A 19,149-nucleotide genomic window follows, 5' to 3' on the forward strand; every position below is an offset into this window, starting at 1 on the left:
ATAATGCCATCACTTTGGGAGGCTGAGGTGGGAGGATCACTTGAGTACAGGAGTTTGAGACCAGCCTGGGCAATGTAGGGACACCCTGTATGAAAAATTTAAAAAAAAATTAGCCAGGCGTGTTGTGTGCCTGTAGTTCCAGCAATGGGAGGCTGAGGTGGGAGCATCAATTGGGCACAGGAGGTTGAGGCTGTAGTGAGCTGTGATTATACCATTGCACTCCAGCCTGGGCAACAGAGCAAGACCCTGTCTCAATAAATAAAATAAAGTAGCATCAAATTGATACATATCCTAGAGTAGTTACCTTTTTTTTTCTCTGAGCTCCAACAGGAAACAATAGTATTTACATTTTTAACTGAAGACAAAACTCTGCATAGGAGAAATTCAAACATCAGACATATGAGGGTGTTTTTTGGCAGAGGCAACTTACTGTCAATAAAGTCACCCCTGGTGAATGCCACCTGCTCACATGTACAAAAGAAAAGTCATATAGTGATCATGAGTCCTGGTTTGACCTTAAGGTCCACGTCTGAAGTGTCGTTTATGATTAGGGAAGTCTGAGTCATCCTTAGGCTTCCTCTATTGCATTTGAGTCATTTCCTTTTCTACAGACCCAAACTGTACAGCCCAGGATATTTCTTAAAAGAAATATCCAGGCCGGGCGCGGTGGCTCAAGCCTGTAATCCCAGCACTTTGGGAGGCTGAGACGGGCGGATCACGAGGTCAGGAGATCAAGACCATCCTGGCTAACACAGTGAAACCCCGTCTCTACTAAAAAATCCAAAAAACTAGCCGGGCGAGGTGGCGGGCGCCTGTAGTCCCAGCTACTCGGGAGGCTGAGGCAGGAGAATGGCGTGAACCCAGGAGGCGGAGCTTGCAGTGAGCCGAGATCTGGCCACTGCACTCCAGCCTGGGCGACAGAGCGAGACTCCGTCTCAAAAAAAAAAAAAAAAAAAAAAAGAAATATCCAAAAGTACAGAGTTTTGGAACTAAAGGGACATTTGAGATCATTGAGTTCAGTATACTCGTTTTACAAATGGTGAAACTGGCCGGGCACGGTGGCTCAAGCCTGTAATCCCAGCACTTTGGGAGGCCGAGACGGGCGGATCACGAGGTCAGGAGATCGAGACCATCGTGGCGAACACAGTGAAACCCCGTCTCTACTAAAAAATACAAAAAACTAGCCGGGCACGGTGGCGGGAGCCTGTTGTCCCAGCTACTCGGGAGTCTGAGGCAGGAGAATGGCATGAACCCGGGAGGCGGAGCTTGCAGTGAGCTGAGATCCGGCCACTGCACTCCAGCCTGGGCGACAGAGCGAGACTCCGTCTCAAAAACAAACAAACAAACAAAAAAAACAAATGGTGAAACTAAGGCCAAGAGGAGCATGTCCTTGGCCTGATTGCACAGCCTCTGTTGGGCAATTTTGCCTATATCAAGAAGGGTATAGGAAAATATCCTATTCTCTAGAACCACCTGATTTCACAGCAAATCTGGATTCTGGCTTGAATTTATTTCTGTCAGAAGTAAACTAAAAATATTTGGTGTGAAAGTCTGAGAGGGACTCAGGCCCCAGGGGAACAAGCAGGCATCTGTGGTATATCCCCCTCAAATGGTTTTTTGTTTGTTTTAGACAGAGTTTTGCTCTTGTTTCCCAGGCTGGAGTGCAGTGGTGCAGTCTTGGCTCACTGCAACCTCTGCCTCCTGGATTCAAGCCGTTCTCCTGCCTCAGTCTCCCGGGTAGCCACCACACCCGGCTAATTTTTTGTATTTTTAGTAGAGACAGGGTTTCATCATGTTGGCCAGGCTGTTCTTGAACTCCTGATCTCAGGTGATCCACCCGCCTTGGCCTCCAAAGTGTTGGGATTACAGGTGTGAGCCACCAGGCTCGGCCCCCCTCAAATGGTTTTATCTGTCACACTGGTGCCCCTGCAATGGACAAAGGAGACGTTTCCTGTAGGACCAGCATCTCTGTACTCAGGTTTTTCAGTCTTGGAACTGCTGACATTTGGGCCAAGTAATTCTTTGTTGCAGGGACTGTCCTGTGCATTTCAGGATGTTTAACAGCATCTTTGTCCTTCACCCATTAGTTGCTTAATCAGAACAATCAGAAAAGTCTGGGCCCAGACATTGCCAGTTGCCCCCTGGAGTTGCCTGGTTGAGAATCACTGTGCTGACTTAAGAAAGGGGCTCTTGTTGTAATCCCAGCACTTTGGGAGGCTGAGGTGGGCGGATCACAAGGTCAGGAGATCGAGACCATCCTGGTTAACACAGTGAAACCCTGTCTCTACTAAAAATACAAAAGTTAGCTGGGTGTGGTGGCGGGCATCTGTAGTCCCAGCTACTCGGGAGGCTGAGGCAGGAGAATGGCCTGAACCCGGGAGGCGGAGCTTGCAGTAAGTGGAGATCACACCACTGCACTCTAGCCTGGGCAACAGAGAGAGGCTCTGTCTCAAAAAATAAATAAATAAAAGGTGGGGGTGCTCTTGTAACTCGGGTTTGGGCCCATTTAGTCCTCATGGCAGTATCTATACTTATTCCTACATCCCCATGCCTAGCTGCCTTTTTCTCACCTTTCTTTCTGGGGCTACCACACCTTTATCAGATGAGATCCTCCAACCTCTTTTTACCCTCAGTATCTCCAAAAGTGCCACCTGGGTTGAAAATGAGAAGCAAAAGCATCTACCCTTCCCCTCTTGCACCAAGGGTGTCCCTTATTAGATAGGAATTTACATAATTGGTAAAAATAAGATATCATGGGCTGGCCACAGTGGCTCACACCTGTAATGCCAGCATTTTGAGAGGCTGAGGCAGGAGGAATTCTTGAGCCCAGGAGTTTGAGACCAGGCTGGGCAATATAGTGAGACCTTGTCTCTACAAAAATTTTTTTTTTTTTTTTTTTTTTTTTTTTTTTTTGAGACGGAGTCTCGCTCTGTCACCCAGGCTGGAGTGCTGTGGCCGGATCTCAGCTCACTGAAAGCTCCGCCTCCCGGGTTCACGCCATTCTCCTGCCTCAGCCTCCTGAGTAGCTGGGACTACAGGCGCCCGCCACCTCACCCGGCTAGTTTTTTTGTATTTTTTAGTAGAGACAGGGTTTCACCGTGTTAGCCAGGATGGTCTTGATCTCCTGACCTCGTGATCCGCCTGTCTCGGCCTCCCAAAGTGCTGGGATTATAGGCTTGAGCCACCGCGCCCGGCCTACAAAAAATTTTAAAATTAACTGAGAGTGGTGGCCGGCGCCTGTAGTCCCAGCTACTCAGGAGGCTGAGGCAAGAGGATTGCTTGAACTTGGGAGGAGGAGGCTGCAGTAAGCCAAGATCACACCACTGCCCTCCAGCCTGGGTGACAGAGCCAGACTCTGTCTCCAAAACAAAAGACAAAGTGCGTACAAGGCTCAGCTCTTAACTATGACTGCTATAAATCAAGGAAAGACCCCTTCCTTGAGGGTGTGCTGGGAGAGGGGGATAGATGAGAGCATACCAAGAGAATCTGCCTTTTTTGCGCAATTTCCCCTTGACTCAGCGGTCACACTTCCCTTCCCCAGCCCACACTTGTCCTCACCAGTGCCTGTATTTAGAAATGCAAGCCGGTGTTGTCATAGAAAAACAGAAACCAGATGGTTGCTATGGAGATTTGTTTAAATACACCTAGAACATGGCCCAGACTCTGGCAGTGGTGAGTAGCAATTCTTACTAGGACCTCCATTTTTCTTCCTCTTATTTTGCTATTTCCCCAGCCTTTTCTATTCTTGCTACATTTTCATGCTTCTCACTCCTGTTCCCAAATGCCACTTCCCACCTACCAGTACTGTTCTTAAACATCTCCTGTGTCTCAGGAAGTCACTGTTTAAGAACAGACTTATTTACCCTTTTGAGCCTTAGTCCCTTAATCTGTAATATGGGAATAATCTGTAATATGGGAATAATGACATTAAAAACTTTATATGGGGCCAGGTGCAGTGGCTCAAGCATGTATCCCAGCACTTTGGGAGACCAAGGCAGGTGGATCACTTGAGTTCAGGAGTTCAAGACCAGCCTGACCAATGTAGTGAAAACCTGTCTCTACTAAAAATATAAAAATTAGCTGGACATGGTGGTGCACACCTGTAATCCCAGCTACTTGAGAGGCTGAGGCAGGAGAATTGCTTGAACCCGGGAGGCAGAGGTTGCAGTGAGCTGAGATCGTGCCACTGCACCCCAGCTTGGGCAACAGAGCGAGACTGTCTAAAAAAAAAAACCTTGTATGGGCTGGGCTGGGCATGGTGCCTCATGCCCACAATCACAATCCCAGCATTTTGGGAGGCCAAGATGGGAGGATCACTTGAGCCCAGAAGTTTGAGACCAGCCTAGGCCACAAAGACAGACCCCATCTCTACAAAAAAAAAAAAAAAAAAAACTTAAAAATTAGCCAGGTGTGGTGGCACACACTTGTGGTCCCAGCTGTACCAGAGGCTGAAGCAGGAGGATCCCTTGAGCCCAGGAGGTCAAGGTTGCAGTGAGCCATGTCTACACCACTGCACTCCAGCCTAGGCAACAGCCTGTCCCAAAAACGAAACTAAAAATCTTATATGCTTTTGTTAGAATTTAAAAAGAGGGGCTGGGCAGGGTGGCTCACGCCTGTAATCCCAGCACTTTGGGAGGCCGAGGCAAGTGGATTACTTGAGGTCAGGAGTTCGAGACCAGGCTGACCAACATGGTAAAACCCCGTCTCTACTAAAAAATACAAAAATCAGCCTAGTGTGGTGGTGGGCACCTGTAATCCCAGCTATTCAGGAGGCTGAGGCAGGAGAATTGCTTGATCCCGGGAGGCAGAGGTTGTGGTGAGCCAAGATCATGCCACTGCACTCCAGCCTGGGCAACAGAATGAGACTCTGTCTCAAAAAGAAACTTGTATCATGGCTGGCAAAGTAGATAATAAATGGAATTTGGTTTTATGCTAAAATAAAATCCTAGAGCCAGGTGTGGAGGCAAGTGCCTATAATCCCAGCTACTCGGAGGCTGAGGCAGGAGGATTCGTTGAGCCCAGGAGTTCAAGACCAGCCTGGGCAACATAATAAGACCTCATCTCAAAAAAAATAATAATAAAAATAAAAATCCTACTCTAGGGCACCTGGGAACCAACCAGTGGGTACCTTTGGAAATCCTGGTTTATGCTTCCTCTCAGACAGTGGGAAAAGCTATTGTGGGAGTTTCCCCTGCCATGTAGACTGATGGAAGAGCAGAATTGTGGAGGAGCAGGATTGCTTTGTTTTGTCTTTGTTGTACTCAGCTGGAAAGCTGTTTAAGGGAAGAATCTGGTCATATGACCTCCTTTCTGCAATTGGAAATGAATGCCACAGGGAACAGAAGATGTAAGACACAGAATCATCCTTGCCTGGCTAAAATGGAAGAGGATAAAGGAAGCAGAATACTTTCCGGGCTTTTGGCTTTTATTACCCTCCTCTGACAGACCCCTGTCCAAGAGGCTGGCTGTGTTGTTGTGCCAGGCTAGAGCTTGTTCCTATTATAAAATCTGTGTGTGATGTCTGTTGAGTTTTTTGGAAAACAAAAAACTTATATTTAAAATACAAGGTATTAGAGGGCAGATAATTCCACCCTTGGAAATAAGAAAGAGTTTCTTTTTTTTCAGCTTGAATGTACTGTACAGCTGTGTTTCTGCGGTAGGTCTCAGCTCTTAGTGAGGAACCAGAAAAAGGAAAACATTACCCACTTTGCATTTCACTTCTGTTCTTTTCCTGTGAGACAGATATTACTATCCTATTTTTACAGGTTAAAAAGCACAGATCAGGCCGGGCGCGGTGGCTCACGTCTGTAATCCCAGCACTTTGGGAGGCCAAGGTGGGCGGATCACGAGGTCAGGAGATCGAGACCATCCTGGCTAACACAGTGAAACCCCGTCTCTACTAAAAATACAAAAAATTAGCCGGGCGTGGTGGCGGGCGCCTGTAGTCCCAGCTGCTCGGAGGCTGAGGCAGGAGAATGGCATGAACCCAGGAGGCAGAGCTTGCAGTGAGCCGAGATGGTGCCACTGCACTCCAGCCTGGGCGACAAAGCGAGACTCTGTCTCAAAAAAAAAAAAAAAAAAAAAAAAAACACACACAGATCAATTGAAAAAGAACTGGATGGATAACTACTAAACTGAGAATTGTTACAACCAGGCACACTAGCTCACGCCTGTATTCCCAACACTTTGGGAAGCTGAGGCGGGTGGATCACGAGGTCAGGAGATCGAGACCATTCTGGCCAACATGGTGAAACTCCGTCTTTACTAAAAATACAAAAATTATTTGGGTGTGGCGGCGCGTGCCTTAATCCCAGCTACTCGGGAGGCTGAGGCACGAGAATCGCTTGAACCCAGGAGGCGGAGGTTGCAGGGAGCTGAGATCGCACCACTGCACTCCAGCCTGGCAACAGAGCGAGAAAAAAAAAAAGAAAGAAAGAATTGTGGTTACTTCCAGAAGAGAATTAGGGGAATGAGATTGGAAGTGGTAATCATAGGAACTTTAGTGCCATCTATATTTTCCTTTTTTCCAAGGAAAATATTCATGTATTAATTGTTTAATTAAAAATTAAATTTTAAGCTTTGTGCAGTGGCAGTATCATAGCCATTGAGATTTGTCCAAGGTACAATTATTGCTAACTGAAAATGTTTCGGGCCAGGCGTGGTGGCTCATGCCTATAATCCCAGCACTTTGGGAGGCCGAGGCAGGTGGATCACGAGGTCAGGAGATGGAGACCATCCTGGCTAACACTGTGAAACTTCATCTCTACTAAAAATACAAAAATTAGCTGGGCATGGTGGCAGGCTTCTGTAGTCCCAGCTACTCAGGAGGATGAGGCAGGAGAATTGTGTGAACTCGGGAGGCGGAGCTTGCAGTGAGCCAAGATTGCGCCACTGCACTCCAGCCTGGGCGACAGAGTGAGACTCTGTCTCAAAAAAAAAAAAAAAAAAAGTTTCGAACCAGGCACGGTGGTTCATGCCTGTAATCCCAATACTTTGGGAGGCCAAGGTGGGTGGATCACCTGAGGTCAGGACTTTGAGACCAGCACAGCCAACATGGAGAAACCCCATCTACTAAAAGTACAGAAAGTAGCCGGGTGTGGTGGCACACTACTGTAATCTCAGCTAGTTGGGAGGCTGAGGTAGGAGAATCACTTGAACCTGGGAGGTGAAGGTTGCAGTGAGTCAAGATTGCACCACTGCACTCTAGCGACAGAGTAAGACTCCAGAGTTGAGACTCTGTCAAAAAAAGAAAAGAAAAGGTTTCTGTTGGCCAGGCACAGTGACTCACACCTGTTATCCCAGCACTTTGGGAGGCCAAGGCAGCCAGATCACTTGAGCCTAGGAGTTTTGAAACCAGCTTGGGCAACATAGAGAGACCCCGTCTTTACAAAACTTTAGCCAGACATGGTGGCACGTGGCGTGGAAGGATCACTTGAGCCTGTGAAGTCGAGGTTGTCGTGAACTGTGATCTTGCCACTGCACTCCAGCCTGGGTGATAGAGTGAGCCCCTGTCTCAACAAAAAAAAAAAAAAAAAAGAATTTTCACATATCCCACTGTGATGACTTACAATATAGTTGACATTAGCAATTTTTGACAGTCTCTACAGAAACTGACTAAAAAAAAAAAATTAAATTTCAAGCTGGGCATGGTGGCTCATACCTGTAATCCCAGCACTTTGGGAGGCCAAGGCGGGTAGATCACCTGAGGTCAGGAGTTCGAGACCAGCCTGGCCAACATGGTGAAACCTTGTCTCTACTAAAAATACAAAAATTAGCTGGATGGTGACGCATGCCTGTAATCCCGGCTACTTGGGAGGCTGAGAATCACTTGAACCCAGGAGGCAGGAGGTTGCAGTGAGCTGAGATCGCGCCATTGCACGTCAGGCTGGGTAACAAAAGTGAAACTCCATCTCAAAAAAAAAAAAAAATTAAATTTCAAATTAAAAGGTAAGGCTATTTTATAATTTTGTTTTTTTTTTTTTTAAATTTGAGACAGAGTCTCGCTCTATCACCCAGGCTACAGTGCAGTAGTGCAATCTTGGTCCACTGCAACCTCCACATCCCGGGTTCAAACGATTCTCCTACCTTTGCCTCCCAAGTAGCTGGGATTATGGGCACCCGCAATCACACCTGGTTTATTTTTGTGTTTTTAGTAGAGATGGAGTTTCACCATGTTCGCCAGGCTGGTCTCAAACTCCTGACCTCAAGTGATCTGCCCGTCTCGGCCTCCCACAGGCATGAGCCACGGCACCTGGCCCTATTTTATAAAACTGTAAGGAAACTCAGAAAAGATAATTCATCTAAGATCACTTGATAAATGACAGACTCCAAAGCCCATGGCTACTTGACCAAATCACTTTGCTCTGTGTACATCGTTATAGAGAACTAGGTTTGGAGCCAAGAGGGACTCCTGATTTATCCCTCTCATGGGCAGTAGGTTTGTTCTAGTGGGCCCTTGGCCTTAGCTTGGTTTTCTTTATCAGTAAAGGAGAGTGTGACCAGATCATGCCATACCAACTTGATGGCCTAGGCCTAGAGCTTGCCTTGTGAGGTGTGACTAAATCACATAACCTCAGATAAGGAATGAGGGAAGATTTAAAGCAGGATTGATAAAGGAGATTATGTTTTACACTTAACAAAATCTTAAACTGGATGTTTCAGCTGGAGTATCAAGATCTAATAGATTTGAAACTCCAAAGGGAGACAGCAGATGGAAATGCAGTATTTGAAAGGAAGTTACCAAGAACAGTTGCACAACTCTTGAACCCCCTCACCCATTTCAAGAGTATAAAAAGTGAAGACAGAAGGCCAGATGCAGTGGCTCACCCCTGTAATCCTAGCACTTTGGGAGCCTGAGGCAGGAGGATCACTTCAGGCCAGTTCAAGACCAACCTGGGCAACATGGTGAGACCTTGTCTCCACAAAAAAAATTTAAAAATTGGCCGGGCGCGGTGGCTCACGCTTGTAATCCCAGCAATTTGGGAGGCCGAGGCGGACGGATCACAAGGTCAGGAGATCGAGACCACGGTGAAACCCCGTCTCTACTAAAAATACAAAAAATTAGCCGGGCGCAGTGGCGGGCGCCTGTAGTCCCAGCTACTCAGGAGGCTGAGGCAGGAGAATGGCGTAAACCCAGGAGGCGGAGCTTGCAGTGAGCCGAGATCGTGCCACTGCACTCCAGCCTGGGCGACAGAGCGAGACTCCGTCTCAAAAAAAAAAAAAAAAAATTAAAAAATTACGCTGGGCGCAGTGGCTCTCGCCTGTAATCCCAGCACTTTGGGAGGTCGAGGCGGGCAGATCACAAGGTCAAGAGATTGAGACCATCCTGGCCAACATGGTGAAACCCTGTCTCTACTAAAAATACAAAAAATTAGCTGGGCGTGGTGGCATGCGCCTGTAGTCCCAGCTACTTGGGAGGCTGAGGCAGGAAAATCACTTGAATCTGGGAGGTAGAGAGATTGCAGTGAGCGCTGAGATCGCGCCACTGTACTCCAGCCTGATGACAGAGCGAGACTCCATCTCAAAATAAAAATAAAAATAAAAATAATTTGTTTTAAAAAATTAAAAAGCCAGGGGCAGAGGCTCATGCCTGTAATCCCAGCACTTTGTGAGGCTGAGGCGGGCGAATCACTTGAGGTCAGGAGTTCAAGATCAGCCTGGCCAAATGGTGAAACTCCGTTTCTACTAAAAATACAAAATTAGCAGGGTGTGGTGACAGGCGCCCTGTAATCCCAGCTACTCTGGAGGCTGAGGCAGGAGAATCACTTGAACTCGGGAGGTGGAGGTTGCAGTGAGCTGAGATCACACCAGTATACTCCAGCCTGGGAGACAGAGCAAGAATAATCCATCTAAAAAAAAAAAAATTAGCCAGGCATGGTGGTGCATGCCTGTAGTCCCAGCTACTACTCAGGAGACTGAGGCAGGAGGATCACATGAGTTTGAGGCTGCCAGGAGTTTGAGGCTGCCGTGAGCCACCATCATCCCACTGCACTTCAGCCTGGGCCACAGAGTGAGACCCTATCTCAAAGAAACAACAAAAAAGTGGAGATTGGGTTTACAAAATGGCTTTCTTTGGAGAGAGCTACTACCATGCTGTGAGCCCTATTCAATCCCAAAGAGAAGAGGTGGGGAATGGCCAGGCAAGGTGGCTGACACCTGTAATCCCAGCACTGTGGGAAGCCGAGGTGGGTGGGTCACCTGAGGTCAAGAGTTTGAGACTAGTCTGGCTAACATGGTGAAAACCCATCTCTACTAAAAATACAAAAAATTAGCCAGTCATGGTGACGGGTGTCTGTAGTTCTGGCTACTTGGGAGACTGAGGCAGGAGAAACACTTGAACCCGGGAGGTGGAGGTTGCACTGAGCTGAGATCGTGCCACTGCACTCCAGCCTGGGCAACGAGAGCAAAACGCCGTCTCCAAAAAAAAAAAAAAAAAGGTGAGGAGTAATTCTGTCTTCTCAATCCTAAAGTGGCTTCAAGACCACTGAAACATTTTGTATTTGTCCTTGTATCCAAGGATAATCATTAGACTGTGTATGACTCACAGTAGAGGAATTTCAAGGCAAAGACAGAGCCTGAGGTAACAAAGTAGAGAGTCACATCCTGGAAGTCGCCACACTGGCTTCTGATAAAGGGTCACATATACATGAATCCTGTGGACCATGTGTGGAGCCAGTTTAAATCCTACTCAAGAGAACTGTCTGGATGCATAGTGGGGCTCTTCATGTGGAAAAGACCACTGGAAAACAAAAGGATAGTGAGAGAGTGGTGGCCATAGAAATGGAATACATCACCTCACTTCAGGAAGTTGCCACTGCCTTTGGAAAGCGCCCCCAGGGAAGCCTCTGATGGAGACATACAAATGCTTATGAGATAATTCTTAACATCAGCCAGGCCTAGACAGCATGAAGCCGCTAATAACCCTCCTTCTTCATTCTGCCCCATTCCTAGAAATATCAGTGTAGCAAAAGGAGAGAAGCCAACTACCCCTCTTTCACAGAGGCGAGCTGGCTGGCTCTGTTGACCCTAGCTGTGGGGTAGAGAGATTCTTACCGGTGATGAAAGCTCATGTGTTAATATATTTCTGAACCGAGAGTATGTTTTGCTACTTAAAGTGTTTGCAAAGACTGTTACCTAAAGGTGATCCACATCCGAGGAAAACCTCACTGAAATAAATTGTGCAGAGACAGGGAAAAACAAATTAAACTTTAATTTTCATTACATTTCTTCAGTTGATACTTGTTAAGCATTCCAGTTATAGTCATCTTTGTATTCTCTGAGGCACTTAATTGGCACTCATGATATTGAGATTATTCCTTCCAGTTTGTAGTGTGCCAAAGTACCTTTTGGTTAATATCCTCTCTATAATAAAACAACTCAAAAGACAGTTTTAGGGACTTAAATTTCAATAAATCTGGTTGATGCCAAGGAAACTTGAAATACATTGAAATAAAGTTAGTTGGAAGCTAACTGTAAGATCATCTAGCTCCAGGCCAGGCACGTGGCTCACCCTGTAATCCCATCACTCTGGCACGTGGCTCACCCTGTAATCCCATCACTTTGGCACACCGAGGCAAGCGGAGCTCTTGACCTTAGGAGTTAAGAGACCAGCCTGGGCAACATAGCAGAACCCTGTCTCTTAAAAAAAAAAAATCTAGTTCCAACGAATGCTTCCTCAGTGAATCTTTTTCACAGTATCCCTGGAAAGTGAACTTTTAGTCTCTTGAATAACTCCAGTGTCTTGAAATCTACTATCTTCACCCTCATGAAAACTTCAAGAGTTTGAGGACCACTTCTTTCTTTCTTTTTTTTTTTTTTTTTGAGACAGAGTCTCGCTCTGTCGCCCAGGCTGGAGTGCAGCGGCCGGATCTCAGCTCACTGCAAGCTCCGCCTCCCGGGTTTACGCCATTCTCCTGCCTCAGCCTCCCGAGTAGCTGGGACTATAGGTGCTCGCCACCTCACCCCAGCTAGCTTTTTGTATTTTATTTTATTTTTTTTAGTAGAGACGGGGTTTCACCGTGTTAGCCAGGATGGTCTCCATCTCCTGACCTCGTGATCCGCCCGTCTCGGCCTCCCAAAGTGCTGGGATTACAGGCTTGAGCCACCATGCCCGGCCAAGAATCACTTCTTTCTACAACAGCCTAAACATTCTCCCTCCCTTTAGCTAGTCCTCCTTGACATAGTGTGGACTCCTGGCATCACCTTGTCTACTCTCTGGATGAGCTCAAATGTGCCAATGTGCCTGTCTAACTTTGGTCCAGATGTGGCCTCACCAAGCCAAAAAGAACTAAGCCATTATCTGCTTGCTTGTAGACCTGGACCATAAGAGAGCCCAAGGCCCCCTTAGGTTTTCTTCACTACTTATGCTACTGACTCACATCAAACTGACACCTAAGCTGGACATGGTGGTGCACACCTGTAGTCTTAGCTACTCGAGAGGCTGAGGCAGAAGATAGCTTGAGCCCCAGGAGTCTGAAACCGGCCTGGGCAACATAGCAAGATGCCCATCTGACTACTAACAAACACCTACAGGTGTTATGTTGGGGGTAAGGTAGGGTTGTTTTGATTTCATAATAATGCATTAATTTTATACAACATATAACAGATTAAAAACCAAAAAAAAAAAAAAAGACTGGGTGTGGTGACTCATGCTTGTAATCCCAGCACTTTGGGAGGCCAAGGCAGGCGGATCACTTGAGGTCAGAAGTTTGAGACCAGCCTGGCTAACATGGTGAAACGCCGTCTCTACTAAAAAAAAAAAAAAAAAAAAAAAAAAAAAAAAAAATTAGCTGGCCATGGTGGCAGGCACCTGTAATCCTAGCTACTCGGGAGGCTGAGGGGGAGAATTGCTTAAACCCAGGAGGCGGAAAGGTGGAGGTGCAGTGAGCTGAGATGACACCACTGCACTCCAGCCTGGGCGATAGAGTGAGACTCCTCAAAAACGACAAAAAAAAAAAAAAAAAAAAAACTACAAACAAGGCCAAAGTCTTCCTTGCTGTTATTCCAAGTCCTGGTCCTTTCCTTCCAGAGATAAACACGGTTTAATTTTGATTAAATATCCTTCCAACCCTTTTTCTATGTATTTACATGTAGAAATATATGGGACTTTTTTTTTTTTATTGAGACGGGCCCGCTCTGTTGCCCAAGCTGGAGTATACTGGTGTGATCTCAGCTAACTGCACCCTCTGCCTCCCGGATCAAGCAATCCTCCCACCTTGGTCTCCAGAGTAGCTGGGACTACAGCACATGCCACCACGCCTGGATAATTTTCGTATTTTTTTTGTAGAGACAGTTTTGCCATGTTGCCCAGGCTGATCTCGAATTCCTGGACTCAAGTGATCTGCCTGCCTTGGCCTCCCAAAGTACTGAGATTATAGGCATGAGCCAACATACCCGGCTAGTTATATGAGACTTTTAAAACATAAATGGACGGGGCATAGTGCCTCACACCTGTAATCCCAGCACTTTGGGAGGCTAAGGCAGGAAAATCACTTGAGGCCAGGAGTTTGACACCATCCTGGGTAACATAGTTTTGTGTCTACAAAAACTAAAAAATAGCCGGGTGTGGTGGCACACAGTTGTAGTCCCAGCTACAGGGAGGCTGAGGTGGGAAGATTGCTTGAGCCCTGGAGGTCAAGGCTGCAATGAGCCATGATAGTGCCACTGGATTCCAGCCTGGACAATAGAGCCAGACCGGGTCTCAAAAAAAAAAAAAAAGTATCACATGGTTTGTATTATTCCAGATCTTCTTTTTACACTTAACATGTTTCAGAGAACTTGCATCTCCATATATATAAAGCTGTCTCATTCATAAGAACTGCTATATTGTATCCTATAGTATGAATGTATTACAGCTTACTTAACCATTCTGTTGTTGGACATATAGATTGTTTCCAATTGTTTGCTATTACAATGTTTCAATGAAAATTATTTATGCCTCTTAGTGCTATATGGTAGTATTTCTCTAGGGTAAAATAAAAATAAAAAATATATATATATAATATTATTTTATTTTAGACAAAGTTTTGCTCTTGTTGCCCAGGCTGGAGTGCAATGGCATGATCTCGGCTCATTGCTACCTCAACCTCCTGGGTTCAAGCGATTCTCCTGCCTCAGCCTCCCAAGTAACTGGGATTACAGGCGTGCAACACCACGCCTGGCTAATTTTTTAATTTTTTGTAGAGATGGGGTTTCATCATGTTGGCCAGGCTGGTCTCAAACTCCTGACCTCAGGTAATCCACCCACCTCGGCCTCCCAGAGTGCTGGGATTACAGGCATGAGCCACTGTACCTGGAGTCTCTAGGGTAAATATTGAAAGTTGCTGGGTCACAGGGTATGCACGTTTAAAAAAAATTTTTTTTTAAGGGATGGAGTCTTGCTCTGTTGCCCAGGCTGGAGTACAGTGACACAATCTCGGCTCACTGCAACCTCCACCTCCTGGATTCAAGCGATTCTTCTGCCTCAGCCTCCCATGTAGCTGGGTCTACAGGTGCGTGTCACCATGCCCAGCTAATTTTTATATTTTTAGTGGAGACAGGGTTTCACCATATTGGCCAGGCTGTCTCAAATTCCTGACCTCGTGATCCGCCCTCGGCCTCCCAAAGTTCTGGGATTACAGGTGTCAGCTACCGCACCCAGCATTTAAAAATTTAATATGTACTTTTTGCAACCTAGAACTCATTGTTCAGTATGAGTTTTGTTTTTTTTTTTTTTTTTTTTTTTGAGACGGAGTCTCGCTCTGTCACCCAGGCTGGAGTGCAGTGGCCTGATCTCAGCTCACTGCAAGCTCCGCCTCCCGGGTTCACGCCATTCTCCTGCCTCAGCCTCCCGAGTAGCTGGGACTACAGGCACCTGCCACCTCGCCCGGCTAAGTTTTTGTATTTTTAGTAGAGACGGGGTTTCACTGTGTTCGCCACGATGGTCTCGATCTCCTGACCTCGTGATCCGCCCGTCTCGGCCTCCCAAAGTGCTGGGATTACAGGCTTGAGCCACTGCGCCCGGCCCAGTATGAGTTTTGATACATATAAGAAGGGATATTATGATACCTGAGACAGTTAACTAATGGGAGTATTGATAGCCGTAAAGGTTGGTTCCAGGCCAGGTGCAATGGCTCAAGCCTGCAATCCCCACACCGAGGTGGGAGTATTGCTTGAAACCAGGAGTTCAAGACCAGCCTGTGCAAGAAAGTAACAAACACCTCATCTCCACAAAAATATAAAAATTAGCTGGTATTGGGGCATGTGCCTGTAGTTGTAGCTACTCAGGAAGGGGAGGCTGAGGCGAAAGGATTGAGCCCAGGAGTTGGAGGCTGCACTGAGCTTTGATGGCACCACTCTACTCCAGCCTGGGTAACAAAGACCTTGTCTCTTAATAAAAAAAGATTGATTCTAGGACTGTGGAATAGATGAACAGCATGGGATATGAGGGAAATCCTCAGCAGTATTAATTTTGCATTCCAATTTCAGGTTGACGGCACTTTGTTGGCTATCCATGGCTTTTTGTTTTAAAGGCTTTTATCTTGAGAACATGATGTCTGGAGTTAAAGGTATTGGCATATTCCACACATCTGTACTATTCTTGAGTGTGATCGCTTAAGGTGTCAAATTAAGAACCAGGCAGATCCCCACCACCTACACTATAAAGGACCCTAAAGTAAATTGGTTGAAGAAATTAGATCCCAAAGATTCTTGGTGAATTTTGAAGTCTTCATCAGTATATCCATATTAAAAGGAGCTGACAGGAAGCCAAAGTAATTATGCGCTGACAGGACAACTGGACCAGTTTCATTAAAAAGGCTAACTTGAAGATAAATCTTTTTTTTTTTTTTTTTTTTTTTTTTTTTTTTTTTGAGACAGAGTCTCGCTCTGCCGCCCAGGCTGGAGTGCAGTGGCGTGATCTTGGCTCACTGCAAGCTCCGCCTCCCGGGTTCACGCCATTCTCCTGCCTCAGCCTCCCGAGTAGCTGGGACTACAGGCGCCCGCCACCTCGCCCGGCTAGTTTTTTTGTATTTTTTAGTAGAGACGGGGTTTCACTGTGTCAGCCAGGATGGTCTCGATCTCCTGACCTCGTGATCCGCCCGTCTCGGCCTCCCAAAGTGCTGGGATTACAGGCTTGAGCCACCGCGCCCGGCCAGATAAATCTTTTTACTCCAGCTCTTTAGAGGATCTGAAGTGACCTTGATGGACAGTGGAAGAAATCACAACATGGAATTCCTTGAATAAAAATGTATTGACTTTAAATAATTTGGTCTAATGTTACATATACACAATATAAAAACTATTTACGGCCAGGCACAGTGGCTCATGTCTGTAATCTCAGCACTTTGGGAGGCTGAGGCGGGCAGATCAGAAGGTCAAGATATCGAAACCATCCTGGCCAACATAGTGAAACCCCGTCTCTACTACAAATACAAAATTAGCTGGCATGGTGGCGGGCGCCTGTAGTCCCAGCTACTTGGGAGACTGAGGCAGGAGAATCACTTGAACCCAGGAGGCAGAGGTTGCAGTGAGCCGAGATCATGGCATTGCACTCCAGCCTGGTGACAGAGCAAGAATCCATCTCAAAATAAACAACAAAAAAGAAAACCTCTTTACACTGTTAAAAAAAAAAATTGTAATATGTACTTACAGATTGCCCTAAATTGATTTAGATTCCCACCAACCTTGTAAGACTGCCATAAGCCATTTGCTCATACTTTCCTAATACTTGATATTAGATATGAGTGGTCATTTAATTTTTTTTTTTTTAAGAGACAGAGTCTCACTCTGTCGCCCAGGCTGGAGTACGGTGGCATGATCTTGGCTCACTGCAACCTCCACCTCCTGGGTTCAAGCAATTCTCCTGCCTCAGTCTCCTGAGTAGCTGGGATTACAGGCATGCACCACCACGCCCAGCTAATTTTGTATTTTTAGTAGAGACAGGGTTTCTCCATGTTGGTCAGGCTGGTCTCAAACTCCCGACCTCAAGTGATCCACCCGCCTTGGCCTCCCACAGTGCTGGGATTACAGGCATGAGCCACTGCACATGGCAACTTTATTTTTTTTTTTATCTTTGCACTGAACTTTGCATTTGACCCATTTAAACTGCATCTTAGCTGGGTGCAGTGGGGTATGCCTATAGTCCCAGCTACTTCAGATGCTAACATGAGAGGATCATCTGAGGCCAGGATTTAAGGCTGTAGTGTGCTATGAATGCACCTGTGAATAGCAGCTGTGCTCCAGCATATAGAGACCCTGTCTCTAAAAAATGAAAAAACAAAAGAGAAAAAAAACCCACCTCATTAGATTTGGTCCTGCCTGCCAAGATCTCTTTATATTCTGATTCTGCTATCCAACATATTATCTCTACCAGATTATTGATGTCTACAAATGTGATAATCTGTCATCAATGTTCTTAACTAAACCATTTGTACAAACATTGAATAGGACAGCACTCGGAACAGTATGCACTAGACACTTGTAACTGGGTATTAATCCATTATTAGTTAATAGGATTCTGAGTATTGTTTACATTGCCTCCTCAGCCAATAGCAACTGGGAGCCTAGTTCAACTGGAACGTGCAGCTGCAGGGCCCCATTGTAGACTTCACAGAAGAGAGGTCTGAGTTCTGTGTCTCAAGCCAAAAGGAGAAAAAAAAAATTTTTTTTTCTTTGAAACGGAGTTTTGCTCTTGTTGCCCAGGCTGGAGTGTGATGGCATGATCTTGGCTCACCACAACCTCTGCCTCCTGGGTTCAAGTGATTCTCCTGACCAGCCTCCCTAGTAGCTGAGATTACAGGCATGCGCCACCACACCTGGCTAATTTTGTATTTGGGTTTCTTCATGTTGGTCAGGCTGGTCTCGAACTCCTGACCCCAGGTGATCCACCCACCTCGGCCTCCCAAAGTGCTGGGATTACAGGTGTGAGCCACCGCGCCCAGCCCAAAAGGAGAAAAATTTAAATTGAATAGTAAGCAAGTCTTCTACCCATTTCTTGGGCTTCTGTCATCTGGGTCATTTCCTCTAAAGATCTGCTTCTTTCATTTCAGAACCCACAAATTTTCTAAACACCGATAAATTGTCATTGATTCTTCAATTTTGTATCACCTAGTTTGGGTCAACTACAGTTCCAATCTACCACATCCTTTCTGGCTTCACTTCTTTCCTTATTCACCTTGGACTTCATGGACTATTATCTCAAGACACTTTTACCACACCCTCAGTTACCTTTGTCTTTTGTTCTTTGGCCCAACCACCTCACCCCTCCCCAGTTCTAGATTTATGTTTATTTGCTTATTCAATAAATATTTATTGAGTGCCTGTTGATATGCTAACAGTTGTTCTAGGTATTGAGGACACAGATGTATTTTCTCTCCTTCTGAGTGTTGGCTTCTGTTTTATGGGAGAGCATTAGTTAATCAGGAGTCGGAACTGGTACCAATATGTGGTTTCCAGCCTTAACTTGGAAGTCCTCATGGAGAGCCAAATGCCTTGTCAATTTCTCACAGCTGCTCTCCTTAAGCACCTCTTTCTAGTCCCAGCCTCTGCCTTTTGTAGACCACCTTACAGTCTGCCTCAAAAGGATAATAGACAAACCAGTGCCACATTCCCCAGAGTTCTTCCCTTTCCTTTTCCTTTTCGCCCTCCCTACCCCGCCCTCCCCCAGGCTGGAGTAGTACGGTGGCACAATCTCAGCTTCCTGCAACCTCTGCCTCCCGGGTTCAAGCGATTCTCCTGCCTCAGCCTCCCCAGTAGCTGAGATTACAGGCGCCCGCCACCACGCCTGGCTAATTATTTTTGTATTTTAGTAGAGACAGGGTTTCAAATGATCTACCTGCCTTGGCCTCCCAAAGCACTGGGATTACAGGCATGAGCCAGCACACCTGGCCTCTTCTCTTTTCTCTTTTTCTTTTTCTTTTGTTTTCTTTTTACTTTTCTTTTCTCTCTTCTCTTCTCCTCTTTTCTCTTCCTTATTTCTTTTTCCTTTTTTCCCTCACTCTGTCGCCCAGGTGGAGTGCAGTGGCATGATCTTGGCTCACTACAACCTCCACCTCCCGGGTTCAATCGATTCTCCTGCCTCAGCCTCCTGAGTAGCTGGGATTACAGGCACCCACCACCATGCCCGGCTAATTTTTGTGTATTTAGTAGAGACAGGGTTTTGCCATGTTGGCC

The 19,149-nt window shown here is 46.2% G+C and overlaps 1 protein-coding gene across 6 annotated transcripts in view; it reads left to right on the forward strand.

Moving 5' to 3' along the window:
- LOC105497814 (endosulfine alpha) overlaps positions 1–16,175 on the forward strand; it is a 32,444-nt gene extending 16,269 nt beyond the window's left edge. For 3 of the 6 annotated variants that reach the window (XR_011617361.1, XR_011617357.1, XR_011617358.1), the window contains one exon: positions 3,542–7,259. Coding sequence is in view for 3 of the 6 variants with exons in the window: in XM_011769214.3 (XP_011767516.1) it covers positions 15,466–15,595 (130 nt within the window). In the remaining 3 variants the exon portion in view is untranslated. Of the gene's footprint in view, positions 1–3,541; positions 7,260–15,465; positions 15,812–16,152 lie in introns of those variants that run through there. The other 3 variants (XM_011769210.3, XM_011769214.3, XM_011769209.3) reach the window with 3 other exon arrangements.
- The last annotated feature ends 2,974 nt before the right edge of the window (positions 16,176–19,149 follow it).

Source organism: Macaca nemestrina, chromosome 1 (genome assembly GCF_043159975.1).
Source record: "Macaca nemestrina isolate mMacNem1 chromosome 1, mMacNem.hap1, whole genome shotgun sequence".
In the NCBI taxonomy this organism is placed as follows: Eukaryota; Metazoa; Chordata; class Mammalia; order Primates; family Cercopithecidae; genus Macaca; species Macaca nemestrina.